At 39.4% G+C, this 24097-nt stretch overlaps 1 protein-coding gene across 2 annotated transcripts in view; it reads right to left on the bottom strand.

Annotated features, from left to right (window-relative positions):
- Positions 1 to 8098: 8098 nt before the first annotated feature.
- The window catches only part of LOC117655362 (sodium- and chloride-dependent betaine transporter-like), a 75778-nt gene continuing 59779 nt past the window's right edge, over positions 8099 to 24097 (bottom strand). For both annotated transcript variants that reach the window (XM_034402752.3, XM_087873703.1), the window contains exons 13-15: positions 23305 to 23405; positions 18182 to 18352; positions 8099 to 12220 (exon numbers count right to left, since the gene is read on the bottom strand). In XM_034402752.3, the coding sequence (XP_034258643.2) occupies positions 12071 to 12220; positions 18182 to 18352; positions 23305 to 23405 (422 nt within the window). In that variant the 3' untranslated portion in view covers positions 8099 to 12070. The remainder of the gene's footprint in view (positions 12221 to 18181; positions 18353 to 23304; positions 23406 to 24097) is intronic.

The following is a 24097-nucleotide window of genomic DNA, read 5'->3' as shown; positions in this document are numbered from 1 at the left end:
GAGGCGGGTGGTTCAGAGAACCGGTAGCAAAAATCCCTGCCCACGCCTCCATGCCCAGCTCAGCCGCACAATCATCAGAGGCTTTTTTTTTTACTTTTAAAAGCATTTTTTCTATAACCTCTTTGGCCAAAAAAATGCTTTTAAAACTAAAAAAAAAAGCCTCTGATGATCGCGCGGCTCAGCTGGGATCATCAAAGGCTTTTAAAAGAAAAAAAACCCTTTTTTTCTTTTAAATGCCTCTGACGATCCCAGCTGAGCCGCACGATCATCAGAGATTTTTTAAAAAGCCTCTGATGTTGAGGCAACTCAGCTGGGATCGTCAGAGCCTTTTGAAAGCATTTTTTTTACAACCTCTTCGCCGAAGAGGTTGCAGAAAAAATGGTTTTAAAAGTTAAAAAAAATTGGCCACGCCCACCCAGTCACATGACCTCCCTCCCACCAAGCTACGCCCACAGAACCGGTAGTAACAAATTTTAGATTTCACCACTGATTCAAGGGCAAGGATAAGAAAGATGGGGGAGGCATTATTGCCAAAAGTGGAAAGTGGAACTCTTGAATAATTTAAGATTGGTGATCTGATCACACATTATATCTAAAGTAGGCTAGTCTTGCAAGTTGATGACCCTAAGTCGCTATCTGTCTATGTCTAAATTCTCAATCATCTGGGCCATGCAGTGCGGCCATGGAACCCGCACTGCATATCGGACATTAATACAATTGAACACGTCCAGAAATATTTCACAAGAAGAGTCTGCCACTCCTCTGCTTGTAACAAAATACCTTATGCCACCAGACTTGAAATTCTGGGCTTAGAAAATTTAGAACTACGCTGCCTTCGGTATGAACTAAGCGTAGCTCATAAAATCATCTGCTACAATGTCCTACCTGTCAATGACTACTTCAGCTTCAACCACAACAATACACAAGCACACAATAGATACAAACTTAAGGTAAACCGCACCAAACTCGATTGTAGAAAATATGACTTATTTATTTATTTATTTATTTATTTATTTATTTATTTATTTATTTATTTATTTATTTAAAATTTATATGCCGCCCTTCTCCCTGAGGACTCAGGGCGGTGTACAGCCAGAATTAAAAAACATAAAATACAAATATTAAAAAACAATTAAAATATATATAAATTTGGCCCAAAATTAAAAATACAAACCAATTAAAACATTTAAAATTTCTTCTTAAGCCAGCCCGGCTTGCTGGAAAAAGTGGGTTTTAAGGGCACGGCGGAAGGCACTAAGGTCTTGGATTCTCCTTATCTCTGGGGGCAACTGATTCCAGAGGGTAGGTGCCCCCACAGAGAAGGCCCTCCCCCTGGGGGTCACCAGCCTACATTGATTGGCTGATGGCACCCTGAGGAGGCCCTCTCTGTGGGAGCGCACGGGACGATGGGACTTCAGCAACAGAGTGGTCAATGCCTGGAATGCACTACCTGACTCTGTGGTTTCATCCCAAAACCCCCAAAATTTTAACCTAAGACTGTCTACTGTTGACCTCACCCCATTCCTAAGTGGTCTGTAAGGGGCGTGCATAAGAGCACCAGCGTGCCTACCGTCCCTGTTTCTTCTGTTTGTATCTATTTTATGTATCCAATCCATGCTTATACTTATTATCAAATACATGCTTGATAAAAATAAATAAATAAAAATAAAAATAAATAAATAAATGGTTGTCCCAAAGGTGCTTTTTCAAGAGGCAACTAGACTTTCTTTGTTTTTCCTTGAAGACGTTTCGCTTCTCATCCAAGAAACTCCTTCAGTTCTTCAGAACTGAACAACTGGACTGAAGAAGCTTCTTGGATGAGAAGCAAAATGACTTCAAGGAAAAAGAAAGGAAGTCCAGTTGCCTCTTGAAAAAGCTTCTTTAGGACTAAGTGGCTATCAAACAGAGCAGAGCACGATAACGGACAGCATTCTTCCCAAAACTTTCCCTGTGCTTTGACAATGTTAGCTTTCTGCATCTTCGTCACAGATATACATCATGCCACCTTCAGATACATGTGCAGCCATGCAGTTATAGCTGCTTCCTGGCCAATACAGTTCCATGCAGCCTTCATATGGCTTTCTAAGCTAGGCTAAGGATTATCTAGACCCAGTTTGCCTTCTGTTCCATGAAGTCAGTTGACCAAATTACTTTCTAATCACAATTCACAGTTCACTAACTCACATTGCTGTGAAATTCAGATGAATTGGCTCTGTAGCCTAGTCAAAAATGGCCAGCTATTCTAAAAGTTGTGGCTAATGCAGAGCAAAATCCGTAGCACCATATAGTTATGTTACATTAGGAAATAAATGAATCCTGAGAAAGGGGGGAAAAAAACGAATTCTTAAATAAAGAAGAAACAAATAACATTTACATTCTGCTTTTTGCTTTTTGCTTAAACTAGACAATGCAGTCTTTTATTCATTTATGACATGCTTCTCTATTTTGTGGTTTATGAGCAGAATCCTCTACAAAAATATGGGAAATACAGGGGCAAAACCCTCTAATTAATTAATAAATCAATTAACCACACATAGCACACATCATGAATACTCAAATCTCCTACAGAGACTTAAAGCAAATACTCAAAGTCATAGAACTTGTGACCTTAGGTAGTGTTGTAAGCAAAGAATTCAGAAGTATGAGTGGAGCAAGAAGGGACATTTTTGGACCTACACTCCATATTTCATACACAGAACCTCAGCAAGTTTCCTTGTGTGAATGTCAGATTGTGTTATCAATATCCAGGAGCCAAGTCATGTCATGTTTTAATGGTAATATAAACTTATAAAAATAGGGAGGCGTACATTTCTGTGATTTTGTTTTTTTTAATACTTACTTGATCTACTTGATCACCTTGAGAGAAAGACCAGATCAAGAAACTGACTCCATAGGAAGACTAGAACTATAAATTATTGACCTAGGCTAATAGCAGAATCCTGCAAGCCTGAAAGGTAAAATATTTTACTTTCCTCCCTTTTATAACCTTCTGAGTCAAGGACTGCCTCCTGCAGTACTCCGGAAGCCCTGTTTTGGGCCTGGACAGCCTCCTGGACCACTCCAGAGGCCCTGTTTTGGGCCTGGACGGCCTCCTGGACCACTCTGGAAGCCCCATTTTGGACCTGGATGGCCTCCTAGACCACTTTGGAGGCCAAAAGCGGTTGCGGGGGGCACGTGCCCCACCCGTGCCCCATTTTTGCTAGCAGAGGTACTGAGGGCTGGTCCTTTGCTATTTCCAGACCAACCCCATAGGTCAGATCTAAGCACCCCGCGGGCCGGATCCAGCACTTGTCAAACTCAAAGGCCTTGAGTTTAACATCCCTGCCATGGACGCTTCCACTATGTAATGCTTGCATTTTTTTAAGCATGTGTTACGTTTACATTATAGTTCCACAGGCATATGAAAAGCTTTAAGCAAACATCAGGTTGGCCTTAATTCATAGACTGCAGCAAAATGAAGGAAAGGAGAAAAAAGGGGGAAAGAACTGCTGTAGTAAAGAAGGAACAAGGGCTAGGAACTTGACACTATTGGGAAGTGTGTTAAGAAATCAGAGCAGGGTAACACATGATGGAAAACGTTTCAGCTGAAAACGGCTCATGGGCCAGCTGGCAGGAAATGAGCATTAGTTTCTAGAATCATGATTTCATCTCCCTCGGGAGTTATTGCTGCCAATGGAATTGGACACTTGGACATCACTTTGCCGTCACTTTATGAGCCATGCGTCAATCCTTTGGCAGGATGGCTGCTCAAATGACCTGTAGGTGCATCTGATACCTCTGCCTGGAGTAACAGAACCCTTGCTTCCTCCCTCCCTCCCTCCCTTCTGTTCTATTCTTATTTCTTCCAAAACGGGAGGGAGACTTTTAAACATTTTATTCCCATTGCAAAGTAATCTCTATTTATAGTGCCAGACCAGTCACACATGCTTGTAATGCCAACAGTGATATATTTCAATCAACTGAATCCTGTCCTAACATGTCCATGATAGTGGAGTAATTAAGAAAGTGAAAATGCAGGGACATCTTACTTTCTTACAATGCTTCTATCTGAGAGCATTATGCTGAAGAACAGAACAAAGAAACTGCACACACAGAGCGGTATCCTGACCTGGGTCATAAATCAATATTTTAGTGAAAATGACTGAAAATATTCCTGCATCCCTACTGCCAGAAAAGTGGATAGGAAGAATTCTGGATTTTGTAATCCTTGGTAATGTGTGAGCTTGGTTGTTTGCAGATGTTTTATTACCTGACTAGGTTACATCATCAATCCACCCATTCTGGACTTGGAAGATAATGCCATACCTTAAATTGTATACTGCTCCCTTCTCCAACCCAAAGAATACAAGATTCTAATGTGTGACCCACATCTGTTAGATAGAGAGATGAGAGATAGAGAGATAGAGATAGAGACAGAAATAAAGACAGAGACACAGAGTTAGAGATAGAGAGAGAGAGAGAGAGAGAGAGAGAGTCAGACAGACAGAGACAAAGAGAGAGAGAGATGATAGAGATAGATATATCTATCATCTATCTATCTATCTATCTATCTATCTATCTATCCATCCATCCATCCATCCATCCATCCATCCATCCATCCATCTATCATCTATCATCATCTATCGTCTATCGTCTATCGTCTATCGTCTATCGTCTATCGTCTATCGTCTATCGTCTATCGTCTATCGTCTATCGTCTATCGTCTATCATCCATCTATAGATCTTAGGCAACAAAGCAACTATGGCTCTTTTCTTGTTAAAGAAAATTATCAGTGCTTCTTAAAAAATATAGATTTTGCTAGTGAGAACATTGTTGGATGGTCCAATCTTGTAAATTGGGTTAGGCCCATGGGACTATGATTTCCCATTCTTCATTAAAAAAAAAAAAACCTGAGTCACCTTCTTCTTTCTTCTTCAATTTACCTCTAGAGACTTTGTTGTGATGAGGATATTTTGAATGAAGTCAAAGTGTTGATAAAAAAAGATAGGCATAAAAGATTAATTTCAGCAAAAATGAGGCCACCTTTTGTAAGTACTTTTCCCGGCCTCCCTTTTTTGGATTCTGTAGATAGGAAGAGAACATGGCATAGCACTTAGTAGTGGTGGGACTGAAGCTTGCTACAGCTGATTTTTAGCAAGGGCAAAAATATATGGTTTAGTTCTCCCGAGACAGTACATCCTCCTAGATTGCAAATGAGCAAAGCCCAATGTCTGCTAAGTCTAGATTCATATTTTCTCCCCTAAAGCCAAAGATGTAGTCCAAGAAACAGTTGTAAGTAACTTTAAAGTGAGATATTGCTAACCTCCTGCTGCTCCAAAGCAGGGATCTCCAACCTTGGCAAATTTAAGACTTGTGGACTTCAGCTCCTAGAATTCCTCAGCCAGAGGAAGTCCACAAGTCTTAAAGTTGCCAAGGCTGGAGACCCCTGCTCCAAAGGACTCAACATTAGATTCATTATTTAGGTGAGTGCTAGCTGGCTAGAATGACTGGCTATATACATGCAGTCAGGAGGCTATTTGTTTAACTGGCCAAATAATGAATTGCTAGTCATTTTATTAATTCTACATCTTCATTTTAGTGGACTCTCATTTATATCTCCATGGGATGAAAAAAAAAAAAGAGTTCACCTGAAAAGATCTCAAAACTTGGCAAGATGCGTAATTCTCTATCCCATTATTAACAGTTTCTCAGAACTAACCCAACCAGCTTCTTCTTTGCTGAGCTACAGAAAAGTTTCTTTTTCATCTCCACTGCAGATGGTTAGATGGGTATGTGGTATTTTTTTTAAGCAGGTAGCCCATGAGGTCCCATCCGATAGTTGTTTCTCTAGACCAGGGTGTCAAACTCAATTTCATTGAGGGCTGCGTTAGGGTTGTGTTTGACCTCGAGGAGCTGGGGTGGGTGTGGCCATCTTGACATCACTTGTGTCAGGGGTGCCTGTGGTGTTCCAAACACTCTGCCAGTGAAAACGGGCTCCCGAGCTCTGTTTCTGGCTGTGACCAACTCCTGCAACCTTCTGCCAGTGAAAACAGAGCTCGGGAGGTCTGCACGTGGCCGTCCCGAGCTCCATTTTCGCTGGCAGAGGCATTGTGGGCCAGTCCTTCAATGTTTCCAGGGCAGCCACACAGGCCAGATCGAAGCACCCCGGGGGCCAGATCCAGCCCATGGGCCTTGAGTTTGACACCCCTGCTCTAGACTGATATACTTTCTGGAAAATCTGTAACAGTAACAGAGTTGGAAGGTACCTTGGAGGTCATCTAGTCCAACCCCCTGCTCACGCAGGAAACCCATACTAGGGATTTGAACAGCTGAACTGCCAACCTTTCTGATCTACAAGCTCAGTGTCTTAGCCACTTGAGCCACCTAGTCAGGCTATTTCTTCTTGACTCTAGATCAGTGTTTCCCAAACTTGGCTATTTTAAGATGCATGGACTTCAATTCCCAGAATTCCCCAACCAGTATGCCTGGTTGAGGAATTCTGGGAGTTGAAGTCCATACATCTTCAAAGGGTCAAGTTTTGGAAACACTGCTCTAGATTAACATCCCTAGATAGCCCTGGAACATTTCATGATGAACTTTCACAAGCCAGCAGACTTCCGTAAGCCTTTGACACTGTGCCATATTTAATTTAGTGATCCCTAAGAGCTAGTTTGGAGCAGCGGTTAAGGCATCAGCTAGAAACCAGAAGACCCGTGTGAATTTTAGTCACACTTTAGACATGAAAGTCACTTGTGTGACCTTAGGTCATTTGGTCTCCCAGACCTAGAAAGCTGATAATGGCAACCACTTCCAAAAATTTTGGTAAGGATACTGATGACTTGTCTAGACAGTCATCAGGAGTCAAAAATTGACTCAAAAGTAGAGAAAAAAACACTACTCAGGTATTACTCTTCAGCTAACAAATAGGAGAACAACAATGACAGATTGACAGGAACCAGAGGTGTCAATCCAAAATGAACTGGTCTATCAAGGATGGATTTTATTTTATTATTTATTTATTTGTTCAACTTGTATGCCGCCTTTCTCCGAAGACTCAAGGCGGCTTACAATGCATTTAAAAACCATATATAAAAACATTAAAAACAATTAAAACCCATTCACACCATTCATGGCAGGATCTCGCCAGATCGCAACAACGAGACCAACGGCCCCAGGCCTGCCAGAAAAGCCAGGTCTTCACCGCTTTTCGGGAGGCCAATAGGGTGGGGATGGAGTGTGAGAACGGAATGCAAAACTCCACCAAAGAGGCACTAAACCTCAAAGCCGTTCCCAAAACATCAAAAACAAATGCTATTGGACACCGATGGACTGGTCAAGGGGGAAGGGCCAGGGAGATGGGGAAAATGCAGGTTTTGTGGGAATATTCTGATCCAGCTTTGCTTATGCTGTAACTGCTTGAACTTAGTAAAAGGTAGCCTTTCACTTCACCAATGGAGTGAATTCTGAGTTCCTAAGAATCCCAAGTTTTGTGGATTCCTGACACACTACTTTATGTGGCTTTCCACATGTGATGAGCTAGAAAAAAGCCTCTACAAGTATAAAAATAAACCCTCTCTCCTTTATGAAGACCGAGATTGACAATAGGAGACACCGATCAATGCCTATGTTCCCCAACCCAGTAAGGAGGAGTTGATGCTATTTTCCTTTAAAGTGCTTTTAAGATTCAGTTGTGTTGTGCCCTGGTTCCCCAGGCTGAGTCCCTGCTTCTTTGATAATTGCTGTGGTGAGCAATGAAGCATAAAGCAAGATAAACATTCACTGCAGATGGGGAAAAGCAATAACACACACACACACAAAAAAGAAGAAGAAGAAGAGCCCTTTCTGTGGGTCATCATAATTTGATGGATTCTGGATAAAATGCAATGTGATCTGCATTCTGATCCAATACTTTACCACCCAGAAAGGAGAATGTGAATTCTAATTTACCTCAGAGTTGACTAGCAAAATTCTCCCATTTTGCAATGCTGGGCTTCTGGGATAGAAACTAGGAATTTCCCATGCTTTCCCTGCCTCACCTTTCTGAACGTTTTTATAAAGATGATGCTAACATTAAAATATATATATATATAAATGGGAATCTGGAACATGACGAAACAGTTTTCTGTGAATTATCTTTATTTTCACAATTGCTTCTGGTCTCCACATCAGCATTCTTTGAAAATAAACACGATTGAGAGATACAGCCTAGCTTTCTGTTTGGAACAAGGCTGGACAGTGAAAAGCGTTTTCATCAGTTTCCCCCCATCCCTTCCACAAAAATACATGTTGTGTGAATTTTCATACATACAGATTTTGGCCCATATTTGTTACATGAAGTTTCAGATTTTTATGATTAGCATGACTTTCATAACAGATTTTAAACAGATCATAGGCACTAAAATATTTCTCATAACTTTCATTTATGTCTTTCATATCAGTGTGGTTATCTTGTTGACACAGTGTTATTTATCTAAGCTGTAGCACATAATAATGGCCAAGGAGCATGTACCTCTAGTTTATTTCTAGTGTAAGCAGAATGCCCTCACTTTAAAATTTATTAGCCCATTTCCGGCTCTACCAGCATCTGTGCAGAGGTTGAAGGCCAATTATAGATCTGCTCTATCAATAATTTTAGCTGCCCCCAACAAATCATAGCAAAGTGACCAATTTTGATGAGGCAACAAATCAGCTGCGGATTTCACCTAACCTTCTGTAATTGATGTATGAGCCAAAAGGTTCTCAAGTTGTAAAAATGAGACACATTCAATATGCAAGTTTATGGCTCAAAAGCTTCAGTGCCATCAGCTACTAATTAATTACCACATTTACTGCATTTCTTTCTTAGATACAGATCACAGTTTCTGACTTCCCGAAGAACCTAAACTAAAAGAAATTTCAACCATTGCCTTCATAAAGTAAGGAAATGGGACTGTATCTTATGTACAAAGAATTATCACATATACATAGATGTGCACTCATGAAATATAGCTCAAGATACTTAGAAGGGAGGAAACTAACATTGTTTCCATGTAGGGTACCTTGGAGAAATTTCTCAATCGTTATCATCTCCCATTTAAATACAGAGGCAATATTAATAGAAGAGAGGCATTCACATTGAAGTGAGCATCATAAATTATACAGAGGTTCTCTTTGGATGCAGTGAATTGACCAATTGGAATGGATTGGAAAATAATTACAGATGGAAGGTTGGTTGACTTCCAGACCTGGACCAAACTGGAATAGAAGCCATTCACATGCTAAATATCTGCAAGTCAGAATATTGTGGCAGGCCAGAAGTAGGGATAATAAAAAAACAAATTAGTAAATTGGCAACTTTACATGGATCATCTTATTTGCATGAAGATGATGAAGACAAGAATGTTTCTTATGCTTTTGCTTCATAGTGGACAATTAGGAATGTATAAGTTAGACATATAGTACATATGTGATATGTTCTTAGTTCATATTTTCATACAGACAAATCTGTTTTTTCTTTCCAGTCAATATGCCGAATGAAACTGCTACCCTTTGGCATTTACAGTTTTTTATATTCAACAATGCAATTCTTTTTTTTTTTAAAAAAAGGCATAGAAAATGCACATAGCATGATACAGTGCCTACAAAAATGCTTATCTTGGTGAAAGTGCATGGCAAATATAAAGATTTTTTTTAGAAATAAAATATGTGCTTATTAGACAAAATTTGTAAAATGCATTACATTAGAATACAAAAGATGTATCATTTTCATGGATTTTTTTTTAAAAAAAAATCAAAGGATCAGAAACACAATATAGCATTACATCAGAAAAATTAAAAATTGGAAGAAACCAAAATGTATTAATTTGGTCTGACAGGAGGAACCCTCTACATGAAAAATGTCTGCGAAGGGAATGTTGATGGGAAAGAGTTCCCATCCCAATCATAAAATTTCTATTGAATGAATGTATGAATGAATGATTGAATCAATGAATGACAGTCATAAAGTCACCATGCACCTATACTCATTAAAATCCCTTTCCTCCTTCCAAGTAAACTAAACATGTAGTTTACAAAGCACTTTGATCAAGGATTATAGATAATGGAGATTGATACAGAATACAGAATACCCAAGTTATTCTGCAGGTCTTCTAGTTCAATCACCTGCTCAAGCAGGAGACTCTCTCTCTCACTGATAAGTGATTCACTTATCAACTGGGGCAAGAAAAGATGTAAAATGGGGCAAAACTTACTTAACAAATGTTTCACTTAGCAACAGAAACTTTGCGCTCAATGGTGGTTGTAAGTCAAGGACTACCTTTACCACGGGTGTCAAACTCTCCACGTCACATTGCCACCATGTGACATTTCGTGACGTTTTCCCCCTTCGCGGAGCTGTGGTGGGCATGGTCTGTGCAGGATGCATCCAGCCCACGGGCTGCCAGTTTGACACCCCTGACCGGTACTATGTACTTACACTCAGATAATGAATATAATATTTACTTTCATGTCAAATAAACCTTAAAGGGAAATCTTAGTTCCATTTTTCTCCTACAGTCTGAAATAGCATCGTGCAACCTGGTAACAATAGAAAATTTCCTGCTTTGGACTATATTATTTAAAGGTAGGCTGGAAGCAGGACTGTCAGTGGCAATCCAAATGGGGACTACAAGCACACTAATGAAGCCCCACCCCTTTTTTTGCACGCATCACTTGTGCAACACATGTAAAATGGGGGGCAAGGCTTTAATTTTACAATTATGGTCATCGTTTTGACTTTTTTATACCTCTGCTGAAAAGTCAAATTCACCAGCACTATTACAGCAAGGGACAATGACTTCAATTGTATATACAGTTCCTTGGAAGCTGCCTTGCTTGGGACAGAGGGCATTTCTGAAAACAGATGCAAAGAAACAAAGAATTCTGTCAATTTGTAGGAGTACTAAATGCCATGGGAGAAATTCTGAGTACATTCATGCTGCATAAGAGCATATTAAATTGTCCTTTTTAAAAAAAAAATAAAATAGAGCAGTTACATAAGAAATAAAGGCAGGCAAACCAGCTCGCTCTGCACAACTCTCGTTCTTCTGGCTGATTGTAAGTTGCATTTCTTATTTTTTACTTTTGCGTTATAAATCATATGCAAGTTTTTGCATCGCTGTGCCAAGATACGTGTCCAGGAGTGGGTCATTCTCAAGTTGATTATTTCTTATGTGTTTCCCACACACACTAAGGCAATTTTGGCATTTCCATTTTTTTGTTCTAGTTTTCCAACAATTCAAGGATGCCACAAGGAGCAGTGTCAGATGAGGTATATTCAAACTGAAAGACTGTCAGCCTTTCAGTGCCAATCTTTTCTCCAAAAGATGAAGGAGAGAATGTGAAGGCAGTATCTCACAAAATTATTTTGCTTCCAATTTGCCACTTTTCTCTCCCCTGGGCTGTCACCAGTGGGAGAGACTGTTCAATCAACTTTAATTTAGAAAGTCCAAATAGATGGGTATGATGTTTGTTGAAAGAAACCCTCACCTGTAGCAGATTTATGTAAACCATTGAGAACAATAGAGAAAAAAAAGTAATCCATCAAACTTGTCCAAGACGCATTCATCCTGCTGTCACAGAGTACACATTTGGCTAATCTCAGAGGTTCCTGGATTAGGGTTTTTTTCACAGAATTGTTAACCATTTGTATCAAAGAGTGGAGGTAGCAGTGGAAGAATGATTAAAGAAACGATGAGTCAGGTTGACCAGCTTCAACAGATAATTTTCAGGTAACCTGATCATGCTGCGTACTTAATTCTTGCAAACAGAACACAACACCATTCAAGGATAGAGAGTGCATATGCAGCATTCACAAAGTGATAGCTCCTTCTCCAACAATGTCAAGGAGAAGGGTTTCATGGAGATCTTGAGCCGTGATCCTCACCATGATGGTTTTACAGCTCTTCTTGTGCAGATGGAAAAACAAGGGTTGGTTCTTTTCCATCCAGTGGTCCGTTCTTAGAAATTGCTGACATCTTAAGAGAATAAGGAAGATCTCAGAGGAAACTCAACCTGGATATAAGCAGAAGTCTTCAGAAATATGAAGAGACTCTTCCAGAATGTCAGAAAGCTCTAGAAGTTGGTTTCCTTCCCCGTCTTGCCAAGCACTTCCTTGACTGGATGCTGGGATCCCACTTCAGAACATTCCCTTCCAGAAGTGCCCATCAGATGCTTTTTTGGCTGGGGCAAGTCTTCTGCTGGAGCAGTGAGCTGGCGTAAGCGCTGTGGAAAGACAAGGAAAATGACAGGCAGTATCTCTGTTAATTAAACGATCAAGCAAATCGACATCCAAATTAACCTGCCTCAGTTGGGGTGGACAAAGGCAGTCCAAAAACCCATCCACGAAATTTTCATAAGGCAAGTTTATTGGCACATACATTTAAAAGAGCAGATGGGAAATGGTTTAATACTTTGTGTTATTTCGCTTTTAGGTTCACTGCTTGTTGACGTATGATAGCACACAATAAAAATCCCAACAATGCTTACAGTAGGGATGTTTTTAATAGATTGCATACTTACAAAAGCATGAGATTAGGAAGAAAAAAACACTCATTTGTTGTGGCAATTAGAGATGAGAATTTTGCTTCCATTAAGGCGTTCGGGTTTTTATTTTCCAATCTTAAATTTGTTTTGTCCTATTCCTATAAGAATTTGCTTCTTTGTTTTTACTTCTCATGAGAATATGTACATTGTCACTGTCATTTCTCCACTATATGCACGTTCATGCAATTATGGCTAACTAGATAGCTTTATATTCAATTTTTAATCAGAAAAATACATTATAAAGCTTGCAATATCGTTGTTTTTGGTTCATATATTGATTTGAGATGTGTAAATTAGATAAACGTGCATTTAAATGCACAGCAAACTAGCTATTCTTTCATACCCATGAGGGGAAAGGTTTCATAAGTCAGACTCCTATGTGAATAGTTCTGTCTCTAATAGCTTTGTAACACTCAACAACTTCAGCTTTTCTTTCGTAATGGTCTCATGAATAAACTAAACATAGTTTCACAACCTGGAGACCCACACAGGCCATAGATAGGACTTCAATGGCCTTCAACTTCACTTTGAAAGCCCTCTGCAAAAAATGAGCTAAGACGCCTGAAAAATGCTGTAGATTTATCCCCTGCTGGCCTCACTCTTTCAGAACTTCCACTATCTGTTTCTCTAGTTCACCCAACGCTAGTCATTTGAGAAATGAGTGTATGAAGATTCTCATACAGTGTTGATTCTCAGTTTTTTCCTGAGAACCATCTGTTCTTAAGGCTCTAATACAACTGTGGTACTACAAGAATAGAATCTCCTCAGAAGGTTCATCATGAAGATGGAAGGGGTGACACTGTTTCTATCATGGAAACTGGTATAAATAGTAAATAAAATTAATGAAACCGTTTTTTTTCAATGAGTTGCTCAACTATCAAGACACCTCCACTCAATTTAAGAGGTCCTTGTGCAACTCTGGCTTGCTCATTTAGATTGCTACCCATCCAGTTTTCTCTACGTAGAAGAACAAAATATTGTCCCCTCCTTACTAAGGTTAATGTAAGAGCTCTTAGTTTTCACAACTCCTGATGTTTTCTAAGATATTCTCCTTACATTCAGATGGAGGTTTTATCATGTGAGAAGTTGCCAAATGGATGTGATTAGGCCACCTCCGACGCAAATTGCTGTACTCCAGGAGTTGTATGTACTGAACAGTATGGCTGCTCTCTAGAGTGTTTCAATATCATTTTTGTAAAATGATTATGTTCTCTTGAATGGTTGCGCAAATGGAAATATTAGTAGTTATAGTACTTATATTATTTGTTTATAGCACCCAACAGGAGCCCTATAATCAAATCCATTGGCGGGGTGACTAGTATGTTTTTTAAGGTACTTGGATAGTACAACGCTCATAAACCAAATGTTAGTTTGAAGAGCAAAACTGGAGCTGACTGTGCTTTTCTCTGTGGAACTAATTTTAAAAGTTTCTACTTCTGGTACTATTAATTAACAGATTTTCTCACTATATTGTTCCGCATCTCTACTTTTCTATTAAATGATGTGCAAAATTTACTCTAGGTCAAATGGTTTTGTTTTTTTTTTTGTTCTAATTATTATGTAATAACTGATGTTTTTAACATTTGCTCCAGCTGTTTGTGTTAATTATATTCTGTGTTGTTTGTTTTGGCCTTTGGCAATAACAATAAGCTGAATTGCAAAAAGCAACCCCAATGTAAATTATGTTTTGCCCTCACCTTCTTCATTTAAGTCTTGTTACAGTCTATTTCATCAAGCAAAATTCAGACTAAAGCCATACTGTTCCACATTCAGATTGAAAGGATTCTACCCTAGATTTAATGCAATGTGGTTTCCCCCATTCCAATCCATAATATACATTTGCAGAGCAAAATGGGATGGAGAATGCCTCTCCCTAGCACTTAGATTTATATACCGCTTTACAGTGCTTTACAGGCCTCTCTAAGCGATCAGCATATTTCCCCCAAAAAATTGTGTCCTCATTTTACCCACCTTGGAAGGATAGAAGGCTGAGTCAACCTTGAGCCTGGTGGGATTTGAACTGCCAAATTGCAGGCAGCCAGCAGTCAGCAGAAGTAGCCTGCAGTACTGCACTCTAACCACTGCGCCACCGAGGCTCTCTCTGACAGACAACCTAAGGTAAACTCCACATGCTGGATTGATCCTATTTTTTTTTTAAAGAAGAGCACAATTTTTTTCTAGATTACACTTCCTCAATTGGAATATTGTCGATGAAGAATTTGAAATACTCAAAATTCATGACCTGATGTAACAGTTGCTGAGATTTTGAGAGATGAAGTCCACATGGCGGAAGGATTGCCCAGGTTGGCAGTTAAAAAGTAACTTAAAAATGACTCCCAATACTAAGGTGCTACCTCAGAGGAATATCTGCAATCTATCATCATCTTTTAATGACCCCATAATCCCTTGCAGGGTGGAGTCTGGACAACTGATTGGAGCTAGCAGAGTGTTTAATGGCCAGATGCCCTTCCTGTCACCAATGCGGAGTTTTGTTTAGCAGATATATTATCATTTTCATAGAGAGAGAAATATCAGCCTCTACCTAGGATCGAACTCACTGCCTCCTGATTGTGAGGCAAGAGTTCCACCTCTAGGCCACTGCACCACTCCTAGGAATATCTGCAATCTATGTAACATGTAAACAAACAAATGAAGGTGATTTCAGAGGAAATGGCTAGTAATTACATCCTGGTAACTCTAGTATTTCTTTCAAGCTTACATTCCAAATGATGGAAGTGTACAAAGGTTCATAATGTAGGAACTACAACAGGAGTAACTCTGGAATACACACACATGCACACAAATTATTTGTGTCAAATGAGTGGACAGAAGTGAGAACTAATGGACCTTAGAGCAGGGTGTCCAACCTTAGCAACTTTAAGACTTGTAGACTTTAAGTCCCAGAATTCCCCCAGCCAGCAAGACTGGCTGCAGAATTCTGGGGGTTGAAGTCCACATATCTTAAAGCTGTCAAGGCTGGAACACTTGGAGGGAAAGATTTGAGTTAAATTGGCAAGAGCTGGTTTTCCAATTATTTAACAATAAAAGCAACAACCCAGGTAGCCTTGTATAAATCAAACTGCTGAAAAGAAGATTATTTTAAATATCCATAAGTGATATGTGAGCTGTCACTTCAGAACAAATTTCTAATCTACAAACACATGAATTATATATTCTGGTTGACCTTCAGTTTCTGACAAAAAATGTCAGGTAGAACTTTCAAACTCAAAGAAATTAATTCTTGGTTTAAGATGGACTCATACACATATTCAGCATAAATCCCACTCAATTTCATGGGATTTCAGTTTGTGCAATCTTCTTGCAGCAGCTAACTAAGTGTTCCACTATTTCTTCAGCTTCTTTGCGAAGATGGCATTTGCTGTCTGCTTATCATTATTGCCTTTTTAATATTTTAATTAAAAACATAAAAAGATTAAAAAACTAGCAAGAACTAATACAAAGTAAGAAAAAAAAGAAAAAAATTAGGAAAGAAGCCAAAAGTATATTTAAAAAAAGAATGAAAATAGAAAAAGATTATTTCTGATTTCCTTTGCAGTAGTTATAACTACAAATACAAAATTACCTCTTACTTTATGCTTACAAAAAAACCTATTCTTTTCCATACACTCTGTAATCTACAGTATCTATGGTTTTTCCTCAAAACCACAAATCATAAGATCAACTGTTTCTGTTTCATGCAAAAAGTCTATACTATAAGAGGAAATCCTGTAAGAGGTTTCCAGTCAGCAGTATATGTAGATACTGTCTTTTCTCTAACCAAGGAAGTCAATTTAGCCACCTCTGCAAATTCCATCCTCTTCAGCAATTGTTAGTCTTGGCTGCTTTTGATCTTACCATATTTTGTTTCTCTTGCTCTCTGGGTCTTTGTCTCATGTTATCCACCTGAGGTGGCTATTAAATCAGGGCTGACTTATAATGTCATTTGTTATTACATCAATATCGTTAATCAGTAAATAAGGTCTTCTGGGGACATGGCATCATCTTTCTAAACTCTTGGGGATGGCATTGCTGCAAAGTTTATTTTAGGACTTGTGTGGGATTTCCCAGCCTTTTGAACTGGATTACAATTCAAATTATTCCACTAAGATAAATGTTCATGTCCATGAAAGTATTGAGTTCTATTGTTCTCCTCTATTGTCATTCCATAATCTACATGCATCAGTGAAGAATCATCTATCAATGAGAAGAAATGGCTGGGTTTACACATTGGCTTCTGCCGTGACTTATTTTAATCATGGTTTGTGGAAACACAAATCTAGGACTTTTTCAATGGTTAGATAAATCATAGTAGTTGAACATGTAAAATTAAACTGTCACGAACGCATTATTTATAATGCTAAAATCAAGCAATTCACATTATGGATCAGTGTGATTTGTGAATTCAACCAATGATTACCTGTAATTATTACAGGTATGTTGCGATAACCTGATAGTTATTGCAACATACTATTTTAACCATAATTATAACCCGAAGCAAGTTTTGAATTTTATAGGCACTTCTTAGTTTGGATCCCATTTGCTCAGTGCCTCAATTTTCTGAGGTAGAGCAACAATTATAACTATGAGTGTCAATTAGACAGCATAACAATCTATGATTGGCAGTGACTGATTCTGATTTGTTAACATTTGCACAGTGTTAAGTTTCGAAGTTAGAAGACAAAAAACGCATAGCTAGAAGAAATAAAAATTGCATTTGTCAGTTTGAAAAAGGATTGGGGTGTGAAACATTTCTTAAGGGTTTGGGGATTATTTCTCCATTCTGTCTTTCATTATTTGCACATATTTTCCACTTGATTTGATCAGTATAATAGCAGTAAGAATTCAGAACAAGAGGCAGACAAACTAGATATGTTTAAAATACACAAACAGCCTTTCTGAAGAAGACTTCGAAGCACTTAGGCAGGGGTATCAAACTTGCATCGTCACGGCGGTGTCACATGACGTATCGCAAACTTTTTTCCTCTTTGCTAAACTGGGCGTGGGCGTGGCTAGTGCATGATGCATCCGGGCCGCGGGCCACGAGTTTGACACACCTGCACTAAGGGTTTAGTCTTCTACAATTACCAGTAACCAAATTTGCTTTTGTTAGTTAGTTGTTTCATGTATCAGAAGGCTTTCTTCCATTATAAAGAGCCACCAACCCAGCTTCCATGGTGTGGATTTACTTTAGGCAGAGGTGGATTTCAGCAGGTTCTGACCAGTTCTGGAGAACCAGTAGCGGAAATGTTGAGTCGTTCAGAGACCTGGTAGTAAAAATTCTGACTGGCCCCACCCCCATCTATTCTCTGCCTCCCAAGTCCCAGCTGATTGGGAGGAAATGGGGATTTTGCAGTAACCTTCCCGTGGATTGGGGAGGGAATGGAGATTTTACAGTATCCTTCCTCTGCCACACCCACCAAGCCACGCCCACCAAGCCACACCCACAGAACCGGTAGTAAAAAATGTTGAAACCAATCACTGACTTTAGGGCTTATGTTATCATGGAAAAACAATTATCCTAGGATACAGAATATATTTTTTTTGGTAATACACATTGGAAAAACCTGTCAGTTCTATCTCTTATGAATGATCATGTAAAATAACAAAACGAAGACTTCAGAGAAGTTCTGTTCTTATTACCTCTTTGACAGATCCTTTGGTTTTCAGGAAGCTGAATATAATGTAGGACGGTATGCAGATCATAGAGGATAAGGCCAACACCCAACCCACTGCAATCCCCCATGGAGGATACTCATAAACATTGTTGTATTTGAGGGGTTGGTATCTAATGAGTGAAAACAGGAAGGTAGCCTGAGGATGACAAGAACAGACAGCATGACAGCTATGCAGTAGTAAATTAGAAGCATCTGTAAGAGATAATTAAGGAGAAGAAAAAGTGCATTTAATCAAGGTGACCTTTTTCAGCCGTGAGCAAACAGAGCCTATAGTGAACTCCGATCACATCGGCAAAAATTGAGATGTTTATTAGGATCTACTAACTGACTGCTGGCTTCAGCTCAGACTTGGGCTTTAGCTTTCCATTTTTATTTTTATTTTTGCTTTTCGTCCCCGAGTATAGGAAGTCCTTGACTTATGACCACAATTGAGCCCAACATTTCTGTTGTTAGGTGAGACATTTGCTAAGCGAGTTTTGCCTCCTTTTACAACCTTTCTTGCCAATGATTAAGTGAATCACCATAGTTGATAAATTAAGTGAATCTGGCTTCCTCATTGACTAGCACTGATGATGTTACGTGGTTTGGGTAATGAAACATCTGTAAGAAAATAAGCAAGCTGAGAAAGCACCAAGTCCCCCCCCTTCATTGACTTTGCCTGTCAGATGACCTTGGTACACAGCTACAGTCATTAGCCAGTTGCCAAGCATCTGAATTTTGATCACATGACCATGGGGATGCTACAATGGTCGTAAGAGTGAAAGATGGCCATACATAACTTTTTTCAGTGCTGTTGTAAATGGTCACTAAATGAATGGCTGTAAATCAAGGAGTCTTTATAACTGGAATGGTTATATTAATCCAGAGTGCCATGTATGATTTCTTGGGCAGCTCAGCAGAACATATTTATTTTGACTCCACAACACTTTCCATACAGGGCAGTGGTGGGTTTGTATCAGTTCACCCTGGTTCGGGCGAACCTATAGCGGCAGTGGCAGGAGGCTCAGCCCATCCGCCCGGACGTCATCACGGATGTTCTGCACATGCGCAGAAGGTTCTGTGTATGCACAGAAACGCTGCGCGCAAGCGCTCACAGTTCCAAACCAATAGCGAAGGTAAGTGAAACCCACTACTGATACAGGGATGGGTTTGATTGAGAAAGGGAAGGTTGCTGTATTTTCCCTTCAAAACCCCTGATGGCCTGACATTAAACCTGGCAAGAATGAAGGCTGTATTGTGAAGGAAAGGGAGAATTTTGTATAAATACTTAAGAACAGATAAAGGTTACAAAGGTCAGTGTTGAAGTAGTAAAAAATTCTGCTCCTGTGTTCCTTCTGTAAATCTAGATCACTTGTAAGGCTCTCTCAGACTGACCTAAGAATCCACAAGAGGTCAAGTTTGAAGCGATGGTATATGTCCGTGAGGAATCATACTTGTTGACAAGGAATAACTCCATGCAATAGGCAGCTTTTTTCCCCCAAATTAATTTTAGAAAATATATCAACTGGAAAATCCTGGTGCAGGGCTATTTTGATACACAACCTTGGTCCAGCTTCAAGCTGGTGTTTTGAAATGCAGTGAGGGACATGGCGCACCGCTCTTAAGCACCTGGATTGAATTACCTCCAATTTTTTGATATCTTTATAGGCATAATTTCCATGCCATCAAGTATTAGCTCAGCATTTTTGCTCTACAGTATAAAGTGAGATTGCAGTGGAAACATAATTATTTCCCTGGTGGCTGGCAAATTTAATTATTACATCAGAATTTTTTTTTTCTGCATGAGATGAAATATATTTTTTCATACCTTTTCTCCAGGTATTAGAAGATTGAAACACAATTCCTGAGCCATTACATGTTATGATGTTTAAAGATCTTAATTTCCTCAATCAAATTGCCAGTAGCTTTCCATTCATGGATGACCTTAATTCATTGCTTCGTGGATACAATCATTTTTAATTTACTACAATTAATTCCTAATTTTTGGTTCCCCACAATAAGCATCTGAAGCTTGTAAACTCTGATGAATATCAACTTCAAGGTCTTCAAGAAGTTGATCACATCATCTGTGTATATGAAAACACTTTTGCTAGCGCTAAGGCAGGGGTGTCAAACTCACGTCGTCACGGCAGCATCACGTGACATATTAGGACTTTTCCCCCCTTTTGCTAAACTGGGCATGGGTATGGCTGGCACGTGATGCATCCAGCCCATGGGCCAGGAGTTTGACAGCCCTGCACTAACGGGTGAAATTCAGTTTTGTTTAGGATCTGAGTTAAGGAGTGGATTAAATAAAGATTAACTAAAAAGCGGACCAGAATACAACCTTGTTTAATTAGTAATAGCACTTAGACTTATATACCACTTTACAGTGCTTTCCAGCACTCTCTAAGCGGTTTACAAGTCAGCATATTGCCTAGTGGTGGGATTCTACCGGTTTGGACCGGTTCGGGCGAACCGTTAGCTCAGACTTTCAGCCGTGAGCGAAATGGTTCTCTCTTTCTTTGAAATGGGCTCACCTGCCCGCACCTGCGTTATACTCACCTTTATTTCTGCTTCTGAAGCCCAGCTGATCGGGGAAGCAGAGTGGATTGCCGCTTCTGAGCTGTTTTCCTTGCTCTCAGCAACGCGGAAGTTCAGTTTTCAGCAAACTGGGCACGTGCGCACAGCGCGCGTCTGACACGCGCACTCAGCAAACCAGTTGTTAAACCGGTAGGATCCCACCACCGATATTGCCCCCAACAACCTGGGTCCTCATTTTACTGACCTCGGAAGGCTGGAAGGCTGAGTCAATGCCTGAGTCAATGGTGAGATTTGAACTGCCAAATTGCAGGCAGCTGGCAGTCAGCAGAAATAGCCTGCAATACTGCACTCTAACCTCTGCGCCATCACGGCTCTTCCTCTTATAATGAGAATTGGGACTGAAACAACTCCGCTTACTGTACAATCGACCTATAAATATCTTGTAGCGCATCATAATTAATCTAGTAAGACAGAAATCCATAGATGTCTTTAATAATTTCTACCACAATCCTCCCCTAGAGATCAAACTTTCAAATCTATAAAGGCAGCAACAAGGAAGCCTCAAGATGAAGAGTAATATTTTTCTGTTGGATGGTTTACAAAAATAAGTATTCAATAGTTGCTTGTTCTCTCTTGAAACGTATTTCTTAGTCAGTCGAAACTTGCTCTTTTTCTAAACAATCACTGAGTTTCTCACATGGACATTTGGCACCTGGTTTATTAAAACATTTCAGAGGTTGATCAGATGGAACTTAGCAGGATTAGATTTATTGCCTTTCTTAATGATTGTAACAATCATTATCAGCATAATCGGTATTATCGGCAATAATTATCGGCATAATCGGTATTATCGGCAATAATACCGATGTTTAGGCATCTGGAAACAGCACTCAATATGTGTGAAGAGGGAAGCCGACACAGAGGACTGCCATTCTGCATTAGCTTTTCTAAGTTCTGCAAGAATCAGATCTCCTCAACTGCTCTTCCATTTTTTTAGATGGGATATGAGGTTATAAGTTTCCAGTGTTGAAACTGGAGGCCTGCCAAGAAGGGACTTTATGCACTAAAAAAGACTGCTAAAATATTCAACCTATTTAATAACAACAGTTTAACAGAGATATTGGGTTTATGCCTGGGCAATGGTTTAGGTCAGGGGTCTCCAACCTTGGCAACTTGAAGACTTGTGGGCTTCAGCTCCCAGAATTCCTCAGCCAGCAAAGCAAAGCTGGCTGAGGAATTCTGGGAGTTGAAGTCCACAAGTCTTCAAGTTGCCAAAGTTGGAGACCCCTGGTTTAGGGTGTTGAACTGGCAATCAACAGTCAGAAGGCAGTTTTTAATTGCCTGTAAGAATTTTCTCCACTTTTCTGTTTGTTCTTTCTTTGGAGACATACAGAACCTGATCTTGGGTCCATCTATGTACCCTTGCTTCTCCTACGTGACTTACTTCCTGGAAGCTTGAAGGGTCATTTCCTCAAAGTTGAACCTGTAATTCATTCAGATAATCAAAAAGAGAGCATTCTAAACACCCTGTCATTATTAATGGTTCCCAGGTCATGATGTTGTAGAATATATATTCTACAACAAATATATGTTTTCTCAGGTTTTCGCGGGTGTTTGTATGTAGGTCTTTGGTTATTCCACGTAAAATTGGAAGTGTTTTGGCGACGTTTCGACGAAGTCTCATTTGTCATCTTCAGGCTGGTGTTCCAGGCTGGTGTTCTCGGCTTCGTGCTTCCAGGAGCAATGTGAGATCGCAGCTTTCTCTTCCTTTTAACTGCTAGTGGGGGTGTGAAACGTCGCCAAGACACTTCCAATTTTACGTGGGAGAAGACCCGAATAACCAAAGACCTACACACACACACACACACACACACACACACACACACACACACACACACACACATATATATATATATATATATATATATATATATATATATATATATATATATATATATTTGCATTGCATTGCATTGCACTTCATGTTTTCTGGAACTCCCTAACTACAGTCTTCTTATTTAATAGGACCATGTCTTGATGACATTTTATCTACCTGTAAATCACTTTCATTTTGTGTTATGCCATCTATTGATGTAAGTACCAATAGAAGAGTATAACTGTAGCTCAGGTTTAACTGTGGGCTCCTTGGTGCTGTCTGAGCTTGGTGATTTTCTTGCAGGTATTTCATTACCAAACTGATGATGTTACCTAGTTTGGTAATGAAATGCCTGAAAGAAAACCACTAAATTCAGAGAGCACCAAGGACCCCTTTGATGTATTTGCAAGGTATAGCTGGATCTCTATCTCTCTCTTTCTGTAGATTCCTACCTTTGGCATCTCATTGTAAGCCACTTGAGTAGCTCATGACGTGTAAAAGTATTTAAACTAAATTAAAAATAGCTAACAAGGACTACTACGGCAAACAATGCTAATAGAAAGAATTATACAACAATTAATAGTAACATTTCTGTATTGTCAGGCAAGGGACATTAAAGAAGGATTTTTTTCCCTACACCATCACCACCCTTGCCATATATGTGTAAAAGACACAGTCAATGTACTTACCAGACAAAGACCAGGTGTGAGGTAGAGCCAGCAGTATTTAATCAGGGGCCAGGGTTTGCGGCCAATCATATCTTCGATATTGTCATAAAAACGATCAGCTCCTTGACCATTACAAAAAGAGAACTTTATATAAACCTCATGCTGTCAAAAACCAGTCAGATAAAGAAAAAAGCCAACCCTCTGGCCTGGAATTCAATTGTATATCTTCCCTAGGAGATCAAAGCCATCTAAAACTCTCCATAGGAATCTGCTAGCTTAAACCAATTTTCTCTAACCCTCCAATCGTTCAATATTTCTCACGATTCTGGATTAGAATTCTTACCATTCTTTTAGAAAGTGTTATCTTCGTGGTAAATTGGATTATGGCTGCTCTAATCTTTAGCCATCATGGGCAATAGAAGAGACACTTGTATTATTAGACATTAGGCAAATGTGAGGTCGTCTGAATGATGGGAACTGTAGTCTAACATATTAGCAGGCTGAGAAAGGCTGGTCCAAGGGATAAAGAGGCAATTTTGTCACCTTCATGAGTGATTAGAGTTTTAAACCAGGCTTCTCAGACCTCTGTACAATATGCTATCATTATTAATATTGATCATGTATGAAGAAGCAAATAAAAGGGATTTTATCCAAATTGTTAGATATAGTCAAATGATAACAGAAAAAAGTCAGTACTGATGAATTTATAGCAAATTTGTAGAAACCTTTCATATTTATTTACCTCAACATCTGTATGAAGACTTCTAGAACTAATCCTTTCAAGATGACAGACATACTAAAATGCATATTTATA

This window comes from Pantherophis guttatus, chromosome 7, assembly GCF_059756535.1.
Source record: "Pantherophis guttatus breed Tessera chromosome 7, ASM5975653v1, whole genome shotgun sequence".
NCBI lineage: Eukaryota > Metazoa > Chordata > Lepidosauria > Squamata > Colubridae > Pantherophis > Pantherophis guttatus.
Note: the sequence above shows the minus strand (reverse complement) of the source record. Positions and strands in the feature narration are given on the sequence as shown.